This window comes from Amblyomma maculatum, chromosome 5 (genome assembly GCF_055883805.1).
Source record: "Amblyomma maculatum isolate TAMU_Amacu chromosome 5, ASM5588380v1, whole genome shotgun sequence".
In the NCBI taxonomy this organism is placed as follows: Eukaryota; Metazoa; Arthropoda; class Arachnida; order Ixodida; family Ixodidae; genus Amblyomma; species Amblyomma maculatum.
The window spans coordinates 101443867-101466857 of record NC_139348.1 but is presented as its reverse complement, the minus strand read 5'-3'; the positions used below and the strand labels follow the sequence as shown (position 1 = coordinate 101466857).

The window sequence follows — 22991 nt, the reverse complement described above, 5'->3', positions numbered from 1 at the left end:
TTTGGTTGACAGTATTCAACGTCCCAAATCGACTGAGGCTATGAGACACGCCGTAGTGGAGGACTCCGGAAATTTTGATTCTATAGGGTTATTCAATGTGCAGTAATACCGCACAGCATATGAGCACCTTCCTTTTCGCGCCTATCGAAAAGCGGCTGCTGGGGCCGGAATTCAATCCCGCGTTCTTTGGTACAGCGTTTGAGTGCCTTAACCACTGGGTCACCAAAGCGTCGCTTTACACAAGTGAATGATTACAATGGGTATATCTCTGCGGTATCTAACGCCAAGAGATTTTTCTAGGGCGCCACACTCATTGAAATGCAAAGAAACGGTTCTGGCGACTAGAACAACGAGTTAAAAGACATAATGGACAAACTGGGGAAGCGAGACAAATTGCACCTTAAACAGTATGAAGCTACAGCTTTTGATAAGCTCCTGTCCTCTACTCTCCTTGCGGATCCTCGTTAGAGTCACTAATCTTTTAAGTGGTACCTCTGTTATCTCGTACATATTTTAGCACACACACTAATTAGTGGCAACCTTAATGAAATCTATTTGTGCAGATCTGTATTTTTACAAGTTTGTGCATAGAGTTCACAGAGAGATCTTGACACTATTGAGGATATGCAGATTGTATGATGGAGCATACTTAGGTTGCAGAATTCCGGCAAAATTGTGATAAAATTTCGGCTGCTTGTGCGACACATAGTTTGCTTGTTAATACATGAATACACAGAGTATCAAGAAGTTCTGTAGACCAGTAAGATAATTTACACGTCCCGGGCAGAGGCATATAATTTTTTTTGGTAGCCTCACCATAATATATGTTTATTAGGCAACCTCGAAATAATTTCTAGGGCATACGCTTCATTATTGCCGGCCTATAAGGGGCTTTAAATGTTGCCTATTTGGAAATAAAAGGCAGCGACCGGTGCTACTTCAAATTTATAGGCATGGATCACTTAACATAATGACTGCTCGAAGGGTGAGTTACACTGATGTACACTGAAGTTTAGGAACCTGCAAATGAGTATCGAGGTGAATAAGGAATGTTAAGTAACAGTGATTTGGCCTGTCTGTTGTTCTTTAATCCAATAAATGACTTATTTCTGTTTTCAAGTCAGTTTCCTCCTAGTTTTTGCATTCCAGATTGATGACGTTTTATTCACCTAATACTCTCATTTCAAAACATCGGATGATAGGCAAGGGAAACGAATTCTAATTGTTCAAAGCGATTAAAACTGAGCGGGCAACAAAGTAGCTAAAGGGGTGTAAATCAACTTAGGGTCACTACTGTTTACTTAGAAGGTCCAATCTGCTGCACTACTTTCGTTTACTGCATTGCTAATCAAGATAGCAAAACGTGGGGCGGTTTTCTTAAATTTTTACTCAATTCTTTAACTCACGCCAGAACCCTTTCAGCCTTCTTGGAAAAGGATAAGTTATTTTCCAAAGCACCCGATGTCGCTGCAGGAGGCGTTGCGGCTGATATGACACCGCTATACGCAGCTAGTTTAATACTGATCAGATAGTGTAAAGTATCACTTCAGCAGAGTTTGGAAACTGTGATAACTCCACCAGGACCACTTTCTCAAACTATGTGCATGTAAGGCTGTGGTGACAGGCGCTCATGAATTTGGACATGGGCAGACTCACATTAGTTAGTTGGGTTGTTCATATCATAAACCTTCTATACACGCACCAAGTGGGCACGTAACTACCCCCGGAACCTAAAATGCGCGTATGAGTGCTGTGTGGACACTTCCTGTGCGCAATGGTAGGCATAACTACGATCGCAAATTCGCCATTTGTGAGATAAAGTTCAGTCGCATAGTTTCAGTTCCGCTTTCAGCCGCGCCAACCCACAGCTGGGGTGAGACTCGCCTATCGGCCAGTTGCGCCGTATGGGGCGCTGTTTGGCGCTTTATGATTTTCTGATGATTTTCAATGGCTCAACTGTTCAGAGTCTTAAAATACAAGGCCATGAAATACCCAGAGTAGGAGAATACAAATATCTGGGGGTATGGGTAAACGAAGGATTGATATACATTGGATAGCATGAGCAATCTCTTAAGGCTAAAGGACGACGAAATGCCGGAATAATGAAGCATAGGGAATTGTGCGGATACAACAGGTATGAAGTTTTGAGGGGTACTTGGAAAGGAATTATGGTGCCCGGACTTACTTTCGGAAATGCAGTTTTGTGCCTAAAATCAGAGGTACAGTCGACATTAGAAATAAATCAGAGAGCCGTTGGACGATTAGCACTAGGTGCCCACGGCAAAACCACAAATGAGGCGGTACAGGGAGATATGGGCTGGGCATCTTTCGAAGTACGGGAAGCTCAGAGTAAAATATTATATGAGGAACGCCTGAGGGAATTGGACAGTAACAGATGGGCAGCTAAAGTATTTAAATACTTGTACTTAAAAAGCGTTGACTCACAATGGAGGAAAAGAACTAGGAAACTAACTAGTACGTATGCTAGTCACAAGGACGGAAAAATAAAGAGCATTAAGCAACAGGTGAAAAACACAGAAGGCAAAAATTGGATAAATTCGATGGAGAAGAAAGAGAGTGTGGAATTATACCGAAAGTGGAATATTGCAGATCAGGAAGGAAGCTTTCTTTGACAACTCAAGAGGCAGTGCCCTAGTTTTTGAAGCTAGATCAGGGTGCCTTAGAACACGCAGCTACAAAAAGAAATTTAACAATGAAGATGACGCATGTGCTGTATGTGGTAACTCCAGTGAAACAATTGACCATATTATACTCGAAAGTAATGGTATCCATCCGGAAGTTGATGCAGGTGCAGTAACTGTTCCTGAAGCTCTGGGGTTTAGAGATACCAGTGGCCGGGTGAATAAACCGGCGGTGGAAACTAGCAAAAAACGGCTGGAAGATTGGTGGCTTAAAAGCAGAGAAGTGACAATGTTAGTAATGTAGGAGCAAAATTTAATAAATAGAATGATGGTTTAGTTAACCATTCTAAATCAATAATTAAGATATATGGAGAAAAATGAGCATGATAGCTACTGCTACCACCCCGTTTTAAAGGGGACGCTCCTATATTCCATCCATCCATCCACTCCATATTATACGAGTTGCTTCGAGGAATTGACCACATTATACTCGAATGTATTGGTATGCATCCGGAAGTCGATGTAGGCGCGATCACTCTTCCTGAAGCTCTGAGGTTTAGAGATACCAGTGGCCGGGTGAATAAAGCGGCGGTTGAAGCAGGCAAAAAACGGCTGGAAGATTGGTGGCTTAAAAGCAGAAACGTCACATAATGTCAGTAATGTAGGAACAAAAATTTATTAAAAGAACGATGGTATAGTTAACCAACTTAAAACAATAATTAAGATATATGGAGAAAAACGAGCATGATAGCTACGGCTACCACCCCGTTTCAATAGGGACGCTCTTATATTTCATCCATTCATCCATCCATCCATCCACGCAACCCCCCTCCCCGCTTCTATTGTTTTCCCCTCTCTGGGGAATCATGTTTTTTAGTTCATTCTCTATATTGTTACAAGCCACACTCCGTTGTAGCCACAACAGTTGGCCGTCAGGGACACACTCAGGGATACACTAGCAGGACAACCACAGCTTAGCGACAGAGCGTCGCCTACTCGAGTGCTCCTACGGGATATGATTTGGTAATAAGCTTCCGCCTGCGTGGGCTGGCGTCCGCACAAGTGTTACGTCTCTTTCTATATTGCCTTTTGATCGAGGATTCGACCGGCGGTCGTCGCTACGACTCCTGCGGTGCAGCTCCTGATTGAGCTTTGGCTGTCACTACGTATTTTGCGTCGTCTGAGAAAGAGCCAGAGCTATTGCAGCCTCTTTCACTGTCTGCACCAATCTTGTTTTTATAGAGACTGCTGTAACCGTCTCTCGCTTGCCATTACTTAGACTGCATTCATTTTTCCTTTGCCGCAATATGCAGGGTGTACATATGCAATTCTACCTGAAATTTCTACCCCGAATCTCCGAGTCTGTGTCTATGCCCTTTTCTCGCTTCTTTGCTTATTATAGTAGGGTGCATGTTCTTTGGTAATGGGGGATATGGATCCGTTTCCGGTCCTCCCCTCTCATTTCCTCTGTATTGTCCCATATTTCTTTCGGTTGTATACCAATTTCCCTCAATATGTTCCTTCCACCTTTAGTTTTCTCTAGCCCTTTTGTTGTGTACCTAGTGTTGCCTCAATTATTTCATCTAATGTGTTGTGTATTCCCAGAATCACAAGCCTGTCCGTGGAGGCACTTTCCAGGAGGTGTAGTGCTCTTTTAATGAATTTTCTGATCATGCTATCGATTCTAACCTTTTCGGCCTTCATCAGGTCTAAGTATGGCATGGCATGCCCGACCCTCCTTATTACGAATGCTCGTATGAGCCTTAGTAGGTTATTTTCCTTAAGATGTCTTTTTTTATTGGCTATTCTCCTTATAAAACTTGTCGTTTGTATAACCTGTCCTACCAGTTCCTTTATAGTTTATATGTTGTATCCGTCTATTTGCGGGGCCATTCCTAGCACCCTAATTTGCCCGACTTTCGGGACCGCTTGTGCCTGCACTTCTATATTTACGTCGGCTTGTTCTTTTGGCCTAGGTGTTTTCGATTTTATATAAACAACTCCGATTTTTCCGAAAAACATTACTTGCCCCTCTCTTTTGCATATTGCATAGTGTTGTTTGGCGCCTCTTGCAATTTGTACTTGATTTCAGCATCGCCACGTTTGTAGCTGTTGCCACCAGAGTTGTATCTGTTGTAGGCCGTTATTGCACCCGCCACTGCTTCGGTGGTGGACGACGGCTGTTGCGACGCGCGTCTTTCCCTTCCTTTTCTTTTTCTTTCTTTCTTCTCTATTTTCTTTTCTGTCCGCACGAGGCAGCGGAGGTGGCTCAGCTACAGAGCCAGTTACAGGCCCGTGCATTTTCTTTTCATTCTTCCTACAATCACAATAACAACAACGATCCACCGCTGTATAATGACTTTCGCCTCAATGCATTTTTGTGGTCCAAAGGTCCCTCGATAATGTTTTTACAGCGCTGCTCTTTGGCGCCCGTTCCTGGGTTTGGCATCATCGTCGCCGTCGACACTGTAACTCGAAACCAGCTCTACTTTCCCTCCCACCTTCTTTCCTTGCATTACGGCGCGATTCAGGTATCCAGAGAATTATATATGACAGGTACTGCGCCTTTCCTTTTTGTGAACCGATTATGAAAGGCATGCTTCAGAGCTCAAGTGGAACACGTGACCACACATAGTACACACTGTAAAGATAATTCATGAATAATGCGAGGGCCCACACCGAACTGCAGAGTAACATGTGCAGTAATCGAGAATTCACACACTCACAGAGAAAACCATCATATTTTGATGTAGCTTGCGTATATACAGCTAGTTTGATAGTCTAGATCTCTAACCGATCGTCTCTCCACTTTCGAGAAAGGCCTGGTCCGAATCTAGCCGGCCTGCACTTTACTTTAAAACAAACGGCTAGACATTTGACGAGATGCTTGCTAACTTTGGTTACAACGTTTTCAAATCAGTTTAAGGTATTTGCGAAGGTTCATTCTTCTCTTCTGCTGCTATTGGCATTAATGCGTTCGCCGTAACTTTCCTATGGGCCCACGCGCTGCCTCCCTCCGATAAATTAATGGATTTTCTCGCGATAAATTAATTGATTTCTTCATTTCTCCAACCACAAAGCTTCCTTCATGACAGTCAAGAACTGTTAGTGGAGTGTTTCTTGAAGGAGTATGTGGTAAAAATAAAATAGATGTCTGTAATTGTGCATACATGCCTTGCTTGAAATTTTTGCCTCAATCTATTGAAAAAGGTGAAACAGCTGATGAGCTGCTCTCAAATTTCGCATTAGGAAATAACGTAATCGTCGGCATATTTTTTTTCTTCTTTTTCGTCTTGTTTGCTGAGCTCGTTAGTTGTTATCTGTAGTTATTTGTCTAGTCCTAGGTTTCTGCACAAAAATATCTGTTCCTAGTTTGACCGCGGTCCGGTCGTGCGGTTGTTTGATCCCACCAAATAAGCCCTTCAATAGGTAACCTCCTCAAACTGTGAAAGTTACTTATCAAAACTAAACTCAATGCCCGTTCCTTTTGTAGTTGACAAGGGGTACGAGAATGTTTATATGAATATTTATATTGCTAAGATCACTAGTAGAATGTGAAAACGTGCACGGAGTATTACTCAATGCAGCTGAAATATGCATCACAAATGCGTGTAAAATTTTATTACGTAACAGTTTCAAGCCTCTCTTGACCATCACCGTCAAGAAGTTCTGTGATTTCTTGGCCCGAGTAGAGTGCAGTAGCCTGGGCCAGGTCGGCATTGTCGTTCTCATGTTCCGAGCAACCCTTCGTGTCTTTCCTCTTCCTTGCGTCATTGCACTGTTCAAATAAAAAAATTATAAGTAATTGCACAGAGTAAATTTGTGGCACGCATTGAATGTACTATGGTGTATTAAATCCTATACTATCAGCAGCAGCAAAACGTCTTTGCGAAGCAATTACTAATTCCCATCCACATGCTTCTCTAAGCAGACTGTGGTCACGTGATCGATTCTTGGAGCAGAATATATATTTCTTTTCGTTTCGCAGTTTTTATAAAAGCTCTCTGTTGCAAAAAAAAACAAAGAAAGCTCTGTGTTGCATTAGTATAGGTGTATTTTGGTGGATGGTAATGAGACACTTCTCCCTTTCGGCGTATCACTTCAGCTTGCCTTTTTCCATAAAACGTTGGACTCAAAATTTAACCAGTGATTACACCTGCATGCAGTGCAGGCTTTTTAGAAGGATATTGGGAGGATGTAAAATACCTACTGTTGAAGTATGAAGCAGGTTTTCCCTCATGACGGAAAGCATGAATATTATGTGCGTGTTTGAGGAACAGACATGAATGGCAGTTCTATCAATCAGCGGCTTTCGACGACTGTGAGAAATCTTCTAAATGACCGTTTTTGGAATAGCCTAATAATATAGTTTTCAGTCATTCGGCTTGATCAAAAGAATAAATGAACTCTGCAGTTTCTCATCCGTTATCAACAGGTTTCATAACTGTCGGTTACATATCGAAATTCACTCGGGCATTATACTGCGTCTCGCAGCGTTCAGCAGTGAGAAAGTAGCTTTTTTAGTTGATATAAAATATATGCCACCAACGTAACAAATCTATAGCCCTTCACGACTATAGCTGTGTTATTTCCAAGCGAACATTTCGCGAAGACAGTTAAGCTCGCCTATATGCACTGAAGGCGAATGCGTAAATATTGCACCGAGAATACTATTGATGCGGCCATGACCCGAACGATATCCATATTCCACTCCTCTTGTTCCGAGGCCGCCGAAGCGTAATTAGCGTGGCGCAGTTGATAGCGTGTTTAGGTGGCAACTCGAGGACCTGGGGTCGAATACCGCATATAACCTTAAATTGGTTTATACTATTGTAAATAATTTATTAGGCTGAATTATTTGGGACAAGTGCACGTATGAAATTCGCATTGCTTGTTGTGTTCAAGCCGCTTTATCGCACGCCTGACATCATGCTTCGTAGGAGTGTCGTGAGATGTTTGAATTTCCCGCGCGATATCGTTTGTTTAGAACATCGCTTTTTGGGTGCAGGGGTTTTGTCGTCGATGTGCCATACAATAATTTCTCATTAAAATTACCGAGACAGCCGTTCTAGCGTTTATGTACAACTTTGCTACTCTGACAAAAAGATGTTCACCATGGCCAATAAAAATTTACGCGAGAAAACTCCTAATGTTTAGGATTATCGCATATAGCATAATATTTGCTAAATATTTACAGAAGGAATACCACCTGTGTTGAGTATGCCTCGGGGAGCAAAACTCTGGTAGTCGCATTTTAGATGTAGCCAAGTGGGGCATGTATTCATGAAAAAAATAACGTAGTACATGGAAATTTGACGCTTTGAAGCGTCGTGTGCAGGTCACATATGCTGCAACATGTCCTCCAGCAAAATTAACGCCACGCTTGGAGGATCTCTTGCATACACTTATATTGTGTGGTAAATTCTGAAGCAAAATATTACAAATCCATTCAAGGGAACGCACCGGAAAGCCGAGAGATACATATTGTCGTTTTATACATGTCATCATTGCGTACTAGCAATGAGTTGCATCCTGAACCTTCTGCTTCTTGCCATTAGCGGAAAGTTCGTCTCGTTATTATTCTGTCATGCGTTAAAGCACAGCTTCCACTCATTCTCTTGTAATCGTTTGTTCAATGTGACTGATTATTGAGCTTGCCTGATATTATGGTGGTTCATTATACCTTAGATGAAGCCAGGTTCCTGTGGTAAGTGTTTACAATGTTACTTCAAGTTAATGTTGGCTGTCTTAGCAGTAAGAAAGCCGCTTGTAATAGAGGCAAAATCATCGGTCATGCTGTGTCCACAGCTTTTCGCCTTACCACCTCCACCATATTTGATGGAAATCATCAAAAGCTATATAGGAAACGGTCCAGACACGAAAGGCTATAAGGACTCTTCGATTTAACTGTTAAAACATTCAATTCAGAACACTTACTTGGAGTATTCTTCGGAAGAAATTGAAGCGGAGCCAAAAGCAGAGAAAAAGGGGGCTGATAAGGCGCAAATTGTTTCTCGACTTCGGCACGCCATCTAATCAAGAGAAAATGAATGAACAAATTTCAACAATCATCTAGATAACGTAGATACTTTGTGCAAAATATAATCATAATATTTCGCGCATTCGTCTTCACGCAAACACACCTAATGCATTAGTAACAATATATTTTCTTTCTGAGAATACCATAAGACGTTTAGGAGAGAAACTTTAAAATACACATTTACTAATCGTTTCCTTATTGCCAAAATTACATGGTTGTGCCGAGCATGAGTCACCGAAAGAAAAAAAAAAAGCAATCAGTGAATCGCAAAAAGGAATGTGCATAAGGTATTTGAAACATTATTGGGGGGTTTTATTATAAAAACGAGCTCACTGTAAAAACTCACTCTCTAAAGAAAATAAAAATATAGACAATCTCTTCCTACATTTTTTGAAGCATCTAGGCAAGATTGCGCTAAGTGAGGTTTCTAGATCTCACCATTTAGCATATTTCGATGTATGTAGAGGACTCTTATTCATCTTGATTTCGAACAGTTACAAAGCTTTGAATAAACATTAAGCTGATCGGGATCCACACATACTATGTATTTTTTATTCTGCTATAGTTATGCAATTATTATTAAGGCTAGTATTCAACTTAGGCTATCCCGCTCGAATCATGACGTTCAATCGTTTTTATCCGCTGTAAAATTTGCATAGTGTTTGTATATTCAACGACCACACGTAGGCAATATAAACTTTATACTTACCCATAGCAAGGCTTAGCGTCGTACCCAGGAAAATTGTCAGCAGAGCGCCAATCGAGGAGATCCAAAGGAAGGACAACCGGTAAAGGGGAAACACGTATTCGCTGCAAGATAAAAGGCAAGAAGCCGGAAATACTTTTTCATGGCTCTGGAGTCACAGGAATCTCTTACTCTTTTCTCTTTGAAGGGCTTTTATTCTGTAGGGGGAAGCTACGTAAAAAGGGAATACTTTAGTGTAGAGCGCAGTTTCTGTATATGTTATATGACGCCCAGGGAAAAGTCAGACAGGCCGTAAATTAAAAGTTACCTTTCCCTTAAATAATCCCGTATTGCCCAAGTAGAATTTTGAAATATTAACTTCTACAAAGTTAACTGCAAAACGGAGGATTGTTGGGTAATTATTTGGTTCATGATCTGGTATAGCACAGAGGATTTAACTCACCGCTCACATGTTTCACATATGCGAAGCTAAAATGAAGGGAATTGAATTGATGTTGGCGTCTATTGATATGGTATGTGGGGAACAATCTCCCATCGTTACCTTTAAAGTCGGCTATCCCCCGCGGTAGTTGCTCTAGCTATCGCGAAATGGCGCCAGCATTGGTGGTTAACATTAACTATCGAGAGATGGCGCCAGCGTGGCTGCAGCCGGAGAGCCACGGAAGGCGTCATCCCTGCACACGGGTGAAAACCAAGCTCTCTCCGCCATCGGGAAGGTGGAGGGGCTGAAGGGTGGCTGTTCCTGGCTCTACGGGACTGGGACTAGTATGTCAACGCCGCTTGTGGCGGAGGCTAGCCTGCCACGGAATTTTTATCTGTTGTAGGCAGTCATTGTACCCGCCACCGCTTTAGGTGGTGAACGACGGCTGTTGCAGCGCGCGGCTTTCTTTCCCTCTTCTTTTTCTTTCTTCTCTACTTTCTCTCTTCTGTGCGCACGAGGCAGCGGAAGTGGCTCAGCAACAGAGCCAGTAGCAGGCCTGTGCGTTTTCGTTTCCTTCTTCCTAGAGCCACAACAACAACATCGGGAACTCGACGCGAACGGAAGCCCCCTCGCGGCACCCAGCATTAGCCGGCGAGGCGAAACCTTGCGTGACTTTTCCCGCCTTGTCATCCTGTCCGGCCTCAGAGTATATCCCCTACTTGAGCGTTAGCGTACATTCGCCCGTAGCCCTGCTGGTGAATCGGACGGCCTAAATTAATTAGCGTGTTCTGTTGCTAGCTGCCGTTGTTAATTATTGCAGCAATAAATGCCTGTTTGTTGTCAGCACGGGTTGTTCTTTTGTTCCGAAGAGCACGGCTCGCAGTGGTCGGCGTGCATTCGGCAGCGCATGTGATAACTGGGTGGGGTAAGCGGTTTGTTACTATAAGCCGTGATTAGGCGGGGAAAGCTCATTTATTGACCTGTCACAACCCCGCAGCCAACAAGTCCTAATTTTTGATGCGGCAATTTAATTGCACAGACAAACCCTCGACTAGCACTGTCTGACAGAGAGCATTCAAATACTTGTAAAATTCCTGTCGGCGAAAACATTTCGATGTCGCGGTCATTGCATGCGGTAGCCACAGCAACTAAACAGCTAAAATCATGGTGCGTGTTGGACAAGGTGAACGGTGCCTCCGCGTGTATATCACAACCTTGAGTTTCAATGTCGATCCGAAACATATGGCTCGATCGATGCCTTATAAACAGTGCATATGTTTGATCGATTGGCGGTGGTTGATAGTTTGATTGATTGACTGTAGGGTGTCTCGTGAATGAAACAGGCCTGGGTTACACTAATATCGTGTGTGTGCTGCTGAATAAATACGATCATCTGTGGCTGCTACAAGTGCGACAGGTTTGTCTGGCAATGTACCAGATGCATGTAATACTGCGATGGCTTCGTTTGAGGATGCTTCTTGTCGTTACGGTGCTGCTCCACGGGACCAGGTAGAAGTCGCAAGAAGGATGCGGATAATGCAGTGAAGAACACTCGATATGAGAAGCTAGACGGTTGAAAGGAAGGCGGCATGCCGAGGTACGAGCGTCAAAAATAAAAGCGAATCCCCGTAACAGGTGCGGTGGAAGCTGAGGTGGAGCATCAGCAACCTGCCGGTGATCATAAGCGGTCATTAAAACTATATTAATTCTGAGCTTAAACGTGTACATCCGTTAATTATAGGCAAATAATCTGGTATGATCAAAGTATCATTGAAGTGGGAAGAAATGAACAACAAGAGCGCAATCTCTTACGTCTCCTTTTAGAGCGAAACTTAAGCGTTCTCTAGTGTTTGCATCAAAAACGGCGATACCAATTGACATCAAACTGTATTTTTGTCTCCGTCGGACGTTTTATTAGGTTGACGTTTGTGTGCGTTTGGTTACTTAAGACCGCTATTCTGCTCCCAGCCATCATCAAAGGTACCTCTCCATATTGACACAAGTTTAAATCGCGCCAGGAAAAAAAAAAAAAAAAAACATGTGGCACTTTATGCATTTCCATGCTAATTTCCTTGCCATTTTCTATCCGAACGAACTTCATCATTTACAAGAAAATTCATATGATTTTATTTATTTCAGTATAATCGTATGGAGCGCCCATCAGATATAATAGTGAAATTGTGTCATATTCTCGCAGATCTTCTGTGATGACAACAACGAGTGCTGAATTCATGCATTTCTATCTTAAATACGTATGGCAAATTAGGTCTGGTTGTGCCTATGCTTATACCGTACACCACAATCCATGGACGCGAGACCAACTCCCGGTCGCGGCGGTCGCTTTTCGACGGAGGTGAGAAGCAAGGCGCACGTAAGTTGTGAGAAGTCAGTGCTCCATAAAGAGCCCTTGCGTTGTCGAGGTTTTCAGAGCCCTCCACTACAGCGTCGCCCGAAGTCACATTGGGACGTCAAACACTAAACCACACAGCCACACATTTTTCTGGGCGTGCAAAAAAAAAAAAAAACGTTTAACTTCATCCCTTTTAACAGGGCTGCAACAGGAGACAGAGAACAAGAATAGACAAAAGGAGAACCGCCACTAACAACTGAAAGTTGATTGAAGCGTACATGGGTAATATATAATCTGATATGAGCTCCAGAAGTGCTTGCGCTACCCCTTCACGCTAAAGCAACAAAACATTCTACTATTAATCCAATTATAAAACTTCCCAATCATGGATGATTACTGACGGCGAGCTTACGCACGTGTCTTACGAGCATGTTTAATTTGTGCGCTAAAAACTAAAAATTGTTTTTCAGTGTCCCTGTGTGCCACTTAGTGATTTTGAATATGCCAAAAACTTGCTTCATAAAATCAAAACGACGCCATTCTGATAATAATAGACAGGAGGTGATCACTTCAATGCTTGACTCATTGCCAAAGCATGTATTTCATGTTCTACTTAAATTGTACAGTGCAATGTGACTGATATGAGGGCACCAGGACATGATCTTCATTGATTAACTGGTTCAGAATAATGATCACTGTACTGCTACTGCTCAAAATTAAGTGGAGCATTCGAGTCCTTTTTGTTTGTTTCGCAGTTTTTAAAGGTTGCATAGCGAGGAAGAGACAAACCTGCTGGAAAGAGAGGCTTGAGCAGAGGAGAGCGCACCCGTGAAGTTTTGGGTCGCGTTCGGTTCCAGAGGGCATCTCTCCAATGTTCCACTTAAGAGCGGCGGTATGGCGACATGGGACAGGCTGCGGCCGATCGCGTGCCACAGCTGGAGTCCGCAAACCAACAAGCATGCCCACGCTGCACCCTGCGCATGACACCATCGTAGATGCTCAAACCAAGCAGTTCAATCTAAGCTGCAGCGAGCTGGGCTTGCAATGCCACGCCTAGGATGAGCTCTTCTGTTCTTATACAAATGCTGACTATTAAAACCTAAAGAACGGCAGAATTGGCAGTGAGCAAGCAAAATGAACAATGATGCGTAACGCTGCACGTTTGTATAATCTGATCAGGCAGTTGTGTCGCTTAGCCGGGAAATCACAACAGGCTTTGAAAAGTGTCAAATTTCCCCAAATGGCATCCATTGGGCAATATTTATAAAAGGCCCTCGATGCTTACTTGGGTAGAAGGGTTAATAAGCATAAAAAGCGCTGAAATCAAAAGGAACAGAGTAAAACTGTGTGTAATGTGAGGAGCCCAATTGCGCGCCTTTGTACTTGCTAACAGATCGAAGACAGTATGTTTAAATGTGGTGAGAAGCGAAAACCGTTATTTTGCAGTGCATAAATGTATTGGAGCTCAAAATGGCTTCAATAGATGCGTGCATTTCGTTTCTTCTGTTTTGTGTGGCCTTTGAATGACCATCGAGTATGTCAGGTTTCATTGACGTGCAACTAAGCGCTGGCTCACAGACACTTTTCGCCAGTGAAGTAAAACCACAGCATCATCTTATTTACAAAGGTGTCCTCGCCTTCGGCTATTCGCAACGTTTAACGTTTTTTGAGAACTAGTCACATTACGTTCTATTACGTTTTCTTCACGCGGACTCAATTGAGTACTCTGCAGGCCATCCTATGAGAGCCTCAACAAGGCTGCTTTAAATCTCCCTATTTCCACTACTAACACTAAGCAGTTTCAGACGGGCTTGTTTCTTCTCCGCACTGCTTTTCATTATTCGCCGTTACTAGGCTTGCCCGGCCTTTCCGGCCTTACTCGCTATGGTGTATGGTTGCTAGCTCCTGTTAACTGCTACATCTTGCAATCCCGTTCTTGCAGAAAACCTTGGTTCCATGCACGGTAAGATTCGTTTCGAAAAATAAAATTATTGAATTACGTTACTAATTATTTTACTGAAGATGGCAAATATTTTTCAGTTCCTTTATCAATACGGGTACCAAGAATAATGGTATTACAGTACAACTACTTTAGTTGAGCAATGCAAATACTCCTAATTACTTTCTAGTTTTTTTCTAGGAAAAACCCAAGCAAAGCTAGAAAAACAGAACAAAAGCTCGCTCCAGACTCGACGCACAAAATCCTCCGTCTCCCCGCCAGATTCTGTCCCAGATAACTATATCCTCGCTTTTTCCTGCAGCACACTCTACTAAAAGGCAAGACAACAGCAACAAAACAACAAAAATCGAGACATCGTCAAGAGCTCTAAACTTTCATTGCACTCAAGACCGACACCAGTGGAGAATCCAGCGTATTGCTTACCTAGAGCTGTCACGAGTCAGTTCTAAGGCTATTTATTGCTTCCGTGGTCTGTTGATAGACCAGTGGGGCACGTAAAGAAAAGTAATTTGCAAAATTAAATAATTTCGTTGCAAAATTACTGTTCTAAAGTAATACATTACATTACTAAATTACCACGTCGGGAAAAAATTTATTACATTAGAAATTACCACTAAAAGTAATTAAAGTACAGGAGTATCAATACTGTGATTCAAATAATGCCATGTATGGTTCGTATCACTCAACTTCCGTCCTATATGTTCCCCTTCTGCTATTCCGGTCTACGTTAAGCGGCTGCGGATGATCGGTTACGGCTATGCTACGCAGAGAGTGGCATTTGTGGATGACTTCTAGGCTTCTCTAGAATACTGTGGCTACGTTCTGCACCATCCCCATTTAATAGCCCATGAAACGCACCTCAGAAGTTTTTCATGGCATTTTACACTAATGAGTCAAAAGCACAAGCCTATGTCTGAAGCGCTGTAATTGAAAACGAAATGGAAAGGAAATATGTCCGCAAAATTATGCAACAGTTTCCACAGCTGCCAACTATGTTGTTGTATAAAAACATTGCAAGTGAAAATACCAGAAACACTGTCATTTATACCGACTCCGAGTACACTTTCCCCACTAAACTGTAACAATGCTGTCAACCCCTAATGGGAGCTATCATATACACCCTGGGAATGATCACGGCTGAAAGCTTATTATAATATCCCTTGGGTCCCCAAGCCACGTTGAGATTTACAGTAATGAGAGGGCAGATGCATGCGCTTTCCGGCTGAGAATGATGAATTTAAAACATATAAACATGCACTGTAAACTGAGAAAAAATGGCAGGCTGCTTGGGAAAAAGAAACAAACAACAAACTTTATTCTGTAAAACACATTTTAGGAGAATAGAAATCATGTCGACATCGGGAACGTTTTTTCCAAGTAATTTACGCCCTCTGTGTATAGGACACACACATACACGCATCACCCATAGTTTCCTGCTAACAAAAAAATGAAAAGCCTGTGTGTGAAATGTTTGGTGATGAGTTCACAGGTTAATGACGTTTTAATCTCATGCTGACATCGTGAGCAAGTTAGGAAAATATTTTGCTAGATTTACAAGGAAACATCCCGTTTCATCCAGCATGGCTTTTAGGCAAACAAGCACTTGTCACTTTTACCCTTGTTCACATGGTTGTGAAGAAGGCTAATGTTTGAAATAAAATTTAAATATCTGCCTTACGCTCTCTTTTTTTCCTCCTCCTCCTCCTCCTCTTCCTCCTTAGTATCATAACTCTAGGCACATAACATAGCAAATAATTTAACCGTGTCTTAGAGGCACAATAGCCACATTCTTTTACGCACAAAAAGAAACATAGCTAAGCACCCCACCAACCCACAGCTTCACCCCTGTACGCATTGTTACTCAGCATCCTTGCCATTTTTTGCCCTCCAGTCATTTGCACCCCTTTTCCCTGTTCGGATGTATACATAGTCAATCACACTTGCCTGAAGTGCTCGAGCTATATCCCGCGCATCACACTAGGCCCTGTATTAGTGTAGTTACTTAATAAGAGACAAGGACTGTTCGCACGACTTTCCAGTTGCGATAAAGCGCAAGTATTAACAGTAAAAGTTAGTATATATTTTGGATTGTCACCTTTTTTGAACATGAAGCAATGTTCGAGCTCTCTAGAGGGATGTGTTCGACTCTGTACACACCCTACTCAAACTCACAAGGTACTCTCTGCCAAATAAAGAAGACCACGCAAAACCCTTCATTTTAATGAGCAGTCTTCACAATATAGCCTTCCTACCTCTTCTTCCGTTAATTTCCTGGGCACATCAATCTAACGACAATAAGTTGTCCCAACAGCTTGTTCACAATACTCTTAATCAGACACCTTTTAGCTCTTGGTCCAACTTCTAGTAGGATAATTGGAGACACTGCACGTACCACGCCACCAAGGGGATGTTCCTGTCTTAGCCTGCATCTATATCAACCCCATCAACCATTGCTCATAGTAACGGAGGCTCGCCTTCTGCACATCTAAATGCATGCGCTCATTTAACCCGCACGCCTCTGCCCGTTATAGCGCTGTAGATCCGACCCATCCTACCTGATTGTCTCTCCATTCGTGCGAACCTACCCGATTGCCTCTTTTACCGAGTGGCTGCTCAGTAGTCGAGCTCTAATAACTCCCTTTCCACAAACCACTGGCTCGACTCGTTTGAAGCTGAGAAGCAAGAACTGTACCGGACCTTTGCCAATGCAGCCAACATGTTCGACTGATTATTTGCAGAAAGTCTTCTATTACTACTACAACATCGCATTAGGTTAGGAAAATAATTTGTTAGAGGTACATACCCATTTAACAGATTCCATTGTGGTAATTGGGAGCAGACTTTGGAGAATTGTATGCTAATGTTAAGCCAATCATTTCTTCAGAAAATTGAGGGAAATTGTAGTATTCGTTCAGTGGTGGCTGTTGACATGTTCATGCATAGATTTTTGCAGCAACACTGTGAAATTTGTTCTATGGAATGGGTAATATCGGAGATTGGCTTTATTGGCAGATGTGGCGCTGTGACTAAACAAGCAAATAATACGCTCTAGATATTGAGCAGCTGAGGCGCCCAGAAACATAAAGAAGGCTTAATGAAAGCCATTGTGAGGCACACCATTTCGAGGTGTTGTTGAGGGCGAAACTCAACCGAATATGAGATCTGGAGGTAAATAGTATTATTTCTTCACTTTCCATGAGCCTAAGAATATTGTTTAAGATTTCTTGCATCTAGGACATGGATGCAGGATTGTATAACGATGCTGCGAATCATTCGTTTGCACGGATGTGGCCCGAAAGTATACAAGGCCTATATTCAAAACTATGTTAGAAGGCAAAAAGTAAGGGATACAAGCTCTTCCCTAAGTATATGACGGGACTCTGGTTTGTAGTCATCTGGGGTGCTTCACCAATAATCTGGTAGATGCCACAATATACATTCAAACGCCTTCCTTCTCGAGGAGCGCACTACTCCAGGAGCATCGGCCTGGACTAGTGCGTATAACAGGCAGCTCAAGGATCATCACAACAAGAGTTTTTAATATTTTTAGGCATTATTCATTTAATTTACATCATCGAAGACTTGTAGCGACCTTCTTTTGAAATCGCATGTCATATTTTGTCCATACTCTACAGCACATGGCCTAAACTGGTACGATTGCAGCATCGAGTCGAGGACACCACCTTGTCCGCTCAACCTAACGCTCGCTCGTGAGAAGTGACTGAATTCTGACCTCAGCGTTAGCGGTCGTATCACTAACAACCTTGTGTGGCTACATGCCGATGACGCTAGCCACAGCCACTGAGGTATTTCGATCAAGAATACTGGAGGTTATCGCTTTCCATACGTATTGGTATTCTCTAATCTATTTCTTGTATCGGAAATGGGTATTGCATGCAATGAGGATTCGTTGGTGGGATTTGATTCCACAACAAGAGTTAGTAGCTTACAAGTGCTTTAGTTAACGTGATATACTCCTACAAACCACGGTATCCACTTTGAAGCGACCAGATGCTGAGGCTGCGTAGGGCCAATTCTTACAATGTAATATTCTCAGGAACGCCCAGTAACTGAACACAAAAATGAAGTTTTCTGCACGGGCTTTTGACGTTCTGTTTGCTTTCCCCTCGAATCTTGACGTGTAAAATAATGCTAGTAAAATTATTTAAAAGTAATAACGGCTATAACATAAGTGGCACTGATTCAAGTTTGCACAAACAAACGCGATTCGCATATGAAGCATGAAGGCCTTCTTCGCAAAATGGCATAAGGAACTGTACAAATGTTGTTTTCTCCGAGTGAACAAAAATACAGTATTATGTAGTTACACATACGCTCCTGCTAAATGTACTCGCACTATGTGCGCAGGAGCAAATGCACCAGCTTTAGTTAAGACCGCCTTAGGTTTCGGAAGATGCGGTGAAATTTTATTCTGCAAATAGGGTACAGCAGTAGGTATATGCACTTTTTTGGTGAAAATTTAAGTACATTTAAATATATTTCGTGGGTTAAAAATAGAGCAGAAATATGTGTAGGTACAAACATTGTGCTACCGCAGACACAAAATGGCACAGAACCAATTTTATTATACAGTTGAATAACTAAAATCCAAAAATTAACTTTTTAGGCCACCATAAGGTGTTTAGTCCCAAGGGGATTTCGTAGCGGAAAATTGTACAATACGATTTCTGTTTTTGGAACTAAGGAAGACTCATTTCCTGCAGTTGTGCAGAGCGAGAAATTCCGAGTCTTTTTTTCGTACGAGATAAAATCTCAAGGCAACACACACGTAGCAAGTTTGTTATGAAGCGACATCCGGTGATGACCCGAGTAGTGGCTACCGCGTTCAGTTACAAACTGCAAGCGGTATTGCGGCAGGTCTTGTACAATATGGTCCACTGTTAAGGGTAACTTAAAACAACGTGGCGGCGGGTTTTACAAAGCACCCCCGAGATAGCCGACGACAAATGATCATCAAGGTTCAGGCGCTGTAAGCACGGCCGGCTGCTCTTCTTGAGCATGCACATCTTGCCGTTCATTCTCGCCATTTGTCAGCGGCAGTGCTTTGCGAGGTGATTAGGGCACGCAATGACACGTTCCCTTTAACAGTGGACCGAACTGTACATTCGTTTGGCTATCAGCTTCGTGCAAGGGAAAGTGGTCGATTTCTTTTTTTTTTAAGAGCGACGGAGCAAAATAAAATGCTTAATTCGTCACAGCAGAATCGGCCGTTAGAATTTCGCACAGTTATCACTGCATCACGACGTCGAAGAACGCCCTTCTGTACAAAGTTTCCTGCGCTCAATTTCGACTTCTTACGTAAAAGGCGTCCCACGCACTCATATTGTAGAAGTTGGAGAAAGCATTTTCTCGTCGCTTCAAAAATTGATACGGCGTTGCCTTGTTCATGACTTCGAAATCTCATCTTGGAGCTAACCCCTCAATGAAGACAAGTTTGTTTTGTAACTTCTCTTTTAATAGTTGGATAATTATCGTACCTTGCAGCAAATTACTTACACTGCGGCGGAGCGTTTGTTTTCTATTGGTTTCCCAGTTTCACCCGTCCTCTTCAGTTCCGCCGGGGTGGCGTAGTGGTTACGGCGCTCGGCTACTGTTACTAAGGGGGCGGGATGGAATCCCGGGTCGGCGGCCACTTTTCGATGGTTGCGAAAAGCTAGGCGACTGAGTGCTGCGCGATGTCAGGGCACGGCAAAAACCCTACTCGGCTGAGCTTTCCGGAGTTCTTCACTAGCGCGCCTCTCATAGCCTGAGTCGCTTTAGAACGTTACACCCCACGAACCAAACCGACCTCTTCAAAGTTACGTTGTCTTCTCTGAAGCACGCTATAATAGACAATGAATCAAATATTTCGTGCAACTGCATTAGAAACCTCAAAAAGTTAAATAAAAAGTCTTCAGAATACCTATATTTCAAAACATTGTACTGCGGATTCAACCGGTTTTCTCTAACATTGCTCCTCCTAGAATGGTGACAAAATACACAAAAGAATATTCATTTCGCATTCTCATGCTAGGCTAGAATTTCCTAGATTTTCGTTAAAATAGATTTTCTGTCGTTTTTCTTTGTTGATTTTAGATCAATGAACCTTCTTTTAAACTAATGAATAAATAATATGTACTTTATATACTTCTAAGATGATGATCGTTTATAAGCTTAATTTGCCCTCCGCCGTCCTATATGAAAACGTGCAGAAACAAATAGTCAAAGAAGAGAAAAAAAGAAAGGTCGAAAATGTCATACAATTTTGCACAAATGTGCGCCCATTGTAATATCGTTAATTAAAGACAAGTGAAACTAATTGGCACCTTCGCATTGACCCAAGGTGACGAGATCGCAAGAAGAACCAGGCCCGCAAACGGTCCTGATGCCGACGCATACAGTGACACGAACGCCTGAAACAAAACGAAGTGCAGGTCTGAGGCCAGGTGGTTTCGCCCGAGGTACAAACATAACATTAGTGATTTATTGATGTTAGTCATACTAGCCGTGGCACATACATACCCTTGCCACAGTACCAATAGCTGGAGAGGCTACAGCGAACACCGTCATGATGGCTCCGCTAGCAAAGGCTGAAAGAAAATGTCCGTTTTATTTGCGCAATCCTTACGGATCCGCAGAAGTCTCACGGAAAGGATGACTCTGGATGCCTGTCAGCTGTTGCTTATAAATAAATGTAGATGTCAAGAGCAGGTTTACAAATTATCTTTGATAATTAATTAGGTCACATTTCGATGGGTATCACTTTGAACGGTACATCTACTCAATGCAAATATCGAGGAGGGGCGGACTACATTCGTTTAAAGTTCTGCTCAGCCTCAGTTCAAAACCTTCGGGTATTGCCATATCAAAACAAGTGCTATATTATTGTATAGCTTATCTCAAGTATAAAAGGGGATTATTCATTACGCGTAGCAATGGACGATAGTTTATCAGTTATGATTAAGATATCACTTTTCACCAATGAATCATGTATACGTTAGGTGCAGCATAACTGCACTGAAAATTGCAGGTTCTACTTCTTTTGCGTTTATTATTTGATATTTGCGTTACGATGTCCAGATGTCTGTTGTTAAGAGATGTCGACGAATCGAATATGATTTCAAACGCAAAATACTAAACTACGTTAAACCCTGCCAAACCAACCTATCTCTCGTCTAATTTGGTTCAACCATGCAAAGTTAAACCGCAGTCATTTTATCTTTGTTTTTTGCTCTCATGTTCCTGCCTCCCCATTGGCGTGGTTTAAATGTCGGTTAAATACTAATTCAATCATTTCCTGCTTCCTTTCATCCCAGTCCAAGCAACACCAGATGTGGCGCGTTAAGTTTCTTTCCTTTTACTTCGACACGGAGCTTCCCGGCCGTCCCTAGCGGTAGAAACTGGCGGCTATATTATTCCCCTAATTGACTCTCGGCGGCGAAAATGAATGAACGAGTTATATGTTTACCACCAACGCGTTAAACGGCTTCTGTTGAATCCCTAAATGACTTGTACTATGCATTCAAAGATTTCGCTGCAAAGTAGTAAATGGTTTTATTATAGAATAAAATAAAAATAATAAAGGAAGGAAAAATATTTTTTTTTTTGCCTGCCCTGGTATCTGCTTTCGAAATGAGCTGAAGCGCCTGAACTGAGTCGGCGGAATATAGAGGGATGCCAAGCAGACAGGTAGGAGAAATTAAAGAGGTGAGTGACAGGGAGAAAGGACAGTTTAGATTAAAAGGTAAGAAGTATAATACAATATTGTACATTCATGCTGTAAAAACTTCCGACTTGAGGTTTCGAAGATAGCTTTCGAATACATGCCGAATACCGAAAACTTTAATATGTAAGTATTTTTTTTTCCGACAGCGTTTTTCTTAATTTTGGTTGAGGCGACGGCTTTTGGTCCGAATCTGTTCTATGCGCTTCGAGTAGAAAGCAAACTGAAGACTGTTGTTATTACGCATGCTTCCGAATTTTCGCGGACGCAAGGTGAAAGGACTGTTATGCAGAAGATAAACTATTTAGGTAAAAATATAAGCATGCTTTTCATCGCTAGCACAAGGAATTTGGGTTGGATCAAGTGAGAAACATGAGATCGTAATATCTTTGTACTGTGACATTCAGTGCTCAGACAGATGTCACAATCCGTTTGTAGGGCCACCCCTACGTAACTGCGTAGGGTCTAATTGCAAATGTGTGCAGCTGAGACCCTTTCGTTCGAAAGTGGTCTATTGAAAGTTTAGTTTTGACATTCATATTCCCACTATCTATGTCGCTGACAGTGGTGCACTACCTTTTCAAACGCGACAAAGAACAGTTCTTCTGAAGCAGCCTTCGCCGTGAAATTCCCTGCTTACAAGAAGCTTATTTCCGAGAGAATCATCATCATCATCATCAGCCCGATTATGCCCACTGCAGGGCGAAGGCCTCTCCCATATTTCTCCACTTAATCCGGTTCTGTGCTAGCTGCATCCACTTGACCCCTGCGAACTTCTTAATCTCATCCGCCTACCTAACTTTCTGCCGCCCCCTGCTACGTTTTCCTTCCCTTGTAATCCAGTTTGTTACCCTAAGCGACCATCGGTTATTCTCTCTTCGCACTACATGTCCTGCCCATGCCAATTTCTTCTTAATTTCAACTAGAATGTCGGTAACTTGAGTTATTTCTCTGACCCACTCTGCACGCTTTCTATCTCTTAATGTTACCCCTACCATTTTTCGTTTCATAGCTCTCTGGGTTGTCCTCAACTTGAGTAGAATTCTCTTGGTTAGGCTCCACGTTTCAGCCCCATAGGTGAGTACAGGCAAGATGCAATTGTTGTATACTTTCCTCTTGAGCGATACCGGTAAGCTGCTAGTCATAATC

The 22991-nt window shown here is 42.5% G+C and overlaps 1 protein-coding gene across 1 annotated transcript in view; it reads right to left on the bottom strand.

Annotated features, from left to right (window-relative positions):
- Nucleotides 1-6264: 6264 nt before the first annotated feature.
- LOC146189035 (sodium/iodide cotransporter-like) overlaps nucleotides 6265-22991 on the bottom strand; it is a 48313-nt gene continuing 31586 nt past the window's right edge. Inside the window, exons 11-16 of the mRNA XM_084605167.1 lie at nucleotides 20642-20709; nucleotides 20446-20532; nucleotides 12949-13133; nucleotides 9392-9492; nucleotides 8580-8674; nucleotides 6265-6420 (exon numbers count right to left, since the gene is read on the bottom strand). Coding sequence (XP_084461293.1) covers nucleotides 6265-6420; nucleotides 8580-8674; nucleotides 9392-9492; nucleotides 12949-13133; nucleotides 20446-20532; nucleotides 20642-20709 — 692 coding nt within the window. The remainder of the gene's footprint in view (nucleotides 6421-8579; nucleotides 8675-9391; nucleotides 9493-12948; nucleotides 13134-20445; nucleotides 20533-20641; nucleotides 20710-22991) is intronic.